General features: G+C 44.2%; 1 protein-coding gene across 1 annotated transcript; it reads right to left on the reverse strand.

Annotated features, from left to right (window-relative positions):
• Positions 1–554: 554 nt before the first annotated feature.
• Positions 555–4,540, reverse strand: LOC147642200 (uncharacterized). The gene is made up of 5 exons (XM_086803656.1): positions 4,339–4,540; positions 4,151–4,238; positions 3,755–3,975; positions 3,256–3,527; positions 555–3,119 (listed from the first exon to the last, which is right to left on the reverse strand). The coding sequence occupies exons 1-5, from the start codon at positions 4,414–4,416 to the stop codon at positions 1,163–1,165; spliced, it is 2,616 nt and encodes an 871-aa protein (XP_086659782.1). The 5' UTR covers positions 4,417–4,540; the 3' UTR covers positions 555–1,162.
• Between the last annotated feature and the right edge of the window lie 410 nt (positions 4,541–4,950).

Consider the following 4,950-nt stretch of genomic DNA (forward strand, 5'->3'; position numbering starts at 1 on the left):
CCTAGGGCAGGACAGCTCTAGAAGCCATGCCAAGAGCTTTCCTTAGATGTCCTACACCTAGGGCAAGGCTCCCACCATAACTTTCCAAAGAAGGAAGACAAACACGTGTAGAGGCAACAGATCTCCACAACATATTGCATCTCCATGACCAACACCTATCCAAGAAGCTCACTACTCTCCATAGCCTGTCAAGATAATCCCAATTCATATCTGCCTTTTTCATATGAAGATGAAGCTTTGCTGTCACAGGATTAAGCAGAGGTGCCCCACCTATCCAGAACGAATCTGAGGCCCATGAGTCCCACTTAACGTAGTATTCACCTGCAAGAGTGTGAGGCAAATTTCATAGCACTCTTGCAAAAGAAGAATTTGCTTACCAAGAACAAAGAAAATTTCATAGCATTCCTCCAAAAGAAGAAACTGTCATCACAATATGGAATACATAGTAGGCATTGTTTGTAAACGACTGTCAAGGAGGCAATCATTCCAGCAATTCTTCATCCTCACAATTTTGCAAATTTCCAAGACACTCCAGAGAACAAACTTTGCAGTTGTTTGTGGTAGTGCATAAACATGTGTGACCTTCAATAGACTAGCTTTAAAACATTTTCTGGTTTACAAGATAAAGCTCAAAAGCTCCCCACTCTCATCAAACATGGCTGAGAACCCCACACTCTCCACTAAACATGAGGATTCGTATTACGTATAAACACCACCCCTAACCCCACCATCCCCTGGCACATTGAATACAACACATTGTTGGGAGTGTTTATCTGCATTGCTAAATCTTGCCCAATATAAGATTTGTTCCTCCCAAAACTGATCTTATTTTTATCTCCTAGAAGTTGCACCTAAGCAGTGTTAGCTCCTGGTCTGTCATTGTTGATGCCACTCCAAAAAGTTTCTTGAAAACTCATATTTTGCCAACAGGATGCATTAGTAGCTGGTCTTAACCAGAGACAGAATGAGTTTTTGTTTTTTCTGCTACATTGTCTTAACCAACTAACTACGCCTACTTCTGCAAGATGACTCCTTGATTATCCAGTGCTCTCTCTAGCCTGACTACAAATGGAATTGCATGCAAGCAATCTTAGGAATCATATATCCAAGACGTCACCACAATCATGAAGCAAGCTTGTTTTCAAAGATGGTTAGCAGGGTTTTAAGTCCATACTCCCTTGTATTGAGTGGCAGAGTTGGGTATAACCCTGTTATCCCATTGTGCTCTTCTCATAGCAATAGTAGAGTAGTCATCACCTGAGGTGGAACCCAAGCTTGCCATCCCTGAAGGAGAGTGTTGCCCTTGCGCCAAGCTAGGTGGGGTATGATGCCCCGACAAAGCAGCTGGGCTCACTAAACCACATCTTGCCTCATCTTGTTTAGAGGAGGGCTTCAGCCAATGTGACAAGCTCGTATCAACACGAATGGGCTGTGCTTCTGCCTGCATTGAGCTGGCTAAACTGCATCCTGCCTCATCTTGTTTAGAGGAGGGTTTCAGCCAGTGTGACAAGCTTGTATTGGCGCAAATGAGCTCTGCTTTTGATGCACTTCCACAACTGTCCATCTGTTTTCTGCATGCACGTGAGTGCATGCTGTTATCCCATACTCCATGCTTGTTTTCATCCCAGCTCTTTTTCCTTGTTTCTTCTGCTGTGCACTCCAGCATTTGTCTCTTAGAGGATACCTTCAAGCCTTGCCCGCTTGACTTAAGACACATTTCTGAGTTGTTCTCTCTCTCCTTGAGCTGTTTCCACTGGGACACATTTTCCACCGGGGTTAGAACAGGAGACGCAGGTTTGCATCTCATCCTAGAAGGTTTTCCTGCTTTGGGCATAGCTAGGCATTCTGGCACCTTTTTTGGAGATCTTACAGAACCTCGATCTCCTGATTGCACAATCCCACTGCTTATAGAATCCATGTGCTCAAGTCTGCTGCCACTGGGCTTCTCACTGCACTCTGCGGACACATAAGCCATTGCATCTGAAAACAAACCATCATCTTCAGTCTTCTCTCCATCTTCATTATCATATCTTGCAGCTCTCGTCTTCCTCCAATCACCTTGTACCGAAGAATATTGACTCAAGCCATGGCTGTGATGTGTTGCAACTGATATTTCCTCTGTAGAAGAGCTTGCTGGGCTATCTTCACCCTTGCAGCTTGTGATGCTTTCATGCCAGGTTAGGCTCGCAGGAGGGGAACAGCAGTGCTCAGGAGCCAAGTCACTCACAGTTTCCTCACTGTCCATCAAAGAAGAGGAGGAAGAAGAGGCCAATGCATCGAAGCGGGATTCATCGTCTCTTTCAAAACAGGAGCTGTTGATATAGCTCTCTGCTGAGTACTTATCCTCTATGATGCTATCCCCACGAGACAATCCATTGGAGGCACCATGATCATGGTATGCAGAAGTGAATGACACAGACTTGGTCTGAGAAGCTGGAATTTTCCTTGAGTATCCAACCGTAACAGACACTGATGGGCTTTGGGGGATTGTTTGGGAGGAAGAAAGGGTGCTATCAGCTGTGTTATATCGATGCTTGGCAAACTGGGAGGTCCCTTTCACGTCTATGGAGGTGCTCTTGCTGCCAAAGCCAGTGGAGTCTCTCCTAGAAGAAATTGTATCACACTGTAAGGTATGAATTTGATGCAGAGATTCTAACCTTGTGTAGGGTTTGTTGTCTTCCTTTGCTAAATCTGTAGGTGGAATGAGACTCAACCTCTTCTGATTTGAAGAGAACCTTCCACCAGCAGATTTGACATTCTCTTCTGAGAGCTTTGAGATCTGTGATTCTTCAATGGGTGTAACCCTCCTCACATCTTTTTTTGTCATCGAGTTGTTATCCATCAGGCTTGCATCTTCCATGGCCCCATCCAACTGCTTCAACAAGGCACTTGATAGGTCAGAAGTTACTTGCCTGCATGGACTTCCCATGGTATGAGCCTCTGAGACATTATTTGACTCAACCAGACATTCTAGAGCTGCCACGGGCACAGTGGGTTTGCACTCATCTTGAAAGCCAAGAAGAGCATGAGCAATCCCCCGTTTCTCTTGCACAGGCATATCAGAGCTTGGATCATGCTTGGGCATGGCTGGAGACGCACCTTGCAGATTGATTTGACTCCTGCCATGGAAATCAGCCAAATAAATTACAGCGATCACAGAGACTCCAATGCAGATTAAGACAGTGATGTGATTGGTCCTACCACATTGAATACTTGCAAAACATTAGATTTTCAGAATTTGCATTTGAGCTTTACTTTGTCTTGTTGAAGACTGGAGTTTGCGCCCTATGTAAGATACCACCACAGTCTTTTGCAGGTGTGGCGGAACCAGAAGCAGCTTGCAGGTCTTCATTTGCATGCCTTTTCTCCAGTTGAGGTTTTGGAGTCGGAGAAGATGAAGGTACAAGCCAAGAATGCCAGCCCTTTGAAGGCGTGCTACTATTCTGCTGTGTTTTTGATTGTTTGGCTTTCTTCCTCAACTCCGAAGGTGTCTGTAGCAACGTTCCGCATGATCTCAGGAATGTAACCTGCCCATTGCAGGCAAAATAAACCTTTCAAAAATTGCCTTGCCCCTCAAACCCTAAAATTCACAGAAACCTTAACCAGCTATAACATAATTCGCCAATTCTCGGCAGAAACCCTAATCCTAGCTCCCTTGAAACTTCAAACTTGTCAGAGATCCTTGATCCCTTAGCTCTTCTCGGCTGAGCTCAAAGCATCAACAAGCAACACCAAGAAAGATGGAATGGCTTACCTCTTCTTTGATCTTCTTGGCATCATGCGTTTCCCTTTCGATTTGCTTTCTGAGATCCTCAAGCTCCTCCTCAAGCTCATCGAGCTGAGACCAAGGGTCACCTTTCTTCTGCTTTTCGGGTGTTTTCTCTCTGATTTCTTGAAAGAGGATGCCTTCCGCTCTTCTGACAGGCGCACTGTTGGGAAATTCTCTCACTTTGAAGTGATCGTCACTACTTGTTTCTGCAGGGAAAAAAAACCATGGATTCCGATACACACAGAAGCTTTCAAACTTTCACATAAACAGAAACCCTAACGAACAAGGACCTGGCAGAATCAGAAAATCTAGCCAAAACGGGAACCCTAATTCACCGCTAACAGAGTAAATTTTCAAAACCCTAAAGAAGCAGAATCATACCTTCTTCTCTGACAGGAAATGCTTTGATTGGAATCGAAGACGAAGGAGGCATGCGCACAGGCAAGGGCTGGGAGGGTTTCTGAGAGAGCTGTGGACATTTTTGAGGCATTTAAAAGAATGCGGCACGGAAGAGACTCATTCGGTTTCAAAATCTTTTGAATGGGAAAAAGAAGAGGAGGAGGAGGTACCTTCTGTGAAGCGGGGGGAGGTCCATGTTTGCGAGCTTTCTTGCCTCCTCCTCCGAAGCATCCAAAGAACCAGCCCATTTGCGATAACACAGGGAAGGGCGTCGTGTGTGTGTGTGTGAGAGAGTGAGAGTGAGAGTGAGAGTGAGAGTGGGGTTCTAAAAGGAGCCGTTGATTTTTAAAATCCTCTGAAACAGCAAAATGAGGACCAGGCCTTGCAAGACCTTGGCCACTTTATATTTCAAAATTTTTTAGTTTCAAATTAACTGCTGGTCCAAATTGCAGAGTTAATTCAAGCCCAATCATGTTTATTTCAATCTGTCTTTAAAAATACACTAAATGACTTTTTTTTTCTAGACTTTGGAGCATGCCAAAAAGAAACTTTCTTTTTTTTAAAAACCAACTACTGGCATGACCCGTCTACCCACGGGCAAAACTATTCTAGCCTTGTATTTAAAGCCCACTTTGGGCTTCATAGTTGTCTACTTAACAACCTATATATATATATATATATCCACACCATGCTTGCCACAATATCAAAACTCCCAAAACACTTAGTTTGTCTTTGAATAAGCACCAAAATTGGCATACATATGTATCTAGCATTTCAGCCCA

This window comes from Cibotium barometz, chromosome 1 (assembly GCF_041138505.1).
Source record: "Cibotium barometz isolate CiBa-2024 chromosome 1, ASM4113850v1, whole genome shotgun sequence".
In the NCBI taxonomy this organism is placed as follows: domain Eukaryota; kingdom Viridiplantae; phylum Streptophyta; class Polypodiopsida; order Cyatheales; family Cibotiaceae; genus Cibotium; species Cibotium barometz.

Bases quoted from the DNA above. Each gene is read 5' to 3' on its own strand.
- LOC147642200 (XM_086803656.1), bottom strand. From the start codon at position 4,416: ATGGGCTGGTTCTTTGGATGCTTCGGAGGAGGAGGCAAGAAAGCTCGC. The intron at 3,976-4,150 runs GTATGATTCTGC...TTTTCCCTGCAG, and splicing joins ATTTCCTGTCAGAGAAGAAG to AAACAAGTAGTGACGATCAC. The intron at 3,120-3,255 runs GTAAAGCTCAAA...TTTCCATGGCAG, and splicing joins CCAGTCTTCAACAAGACAAA to GAGTCAAATCAATCTGCAAG.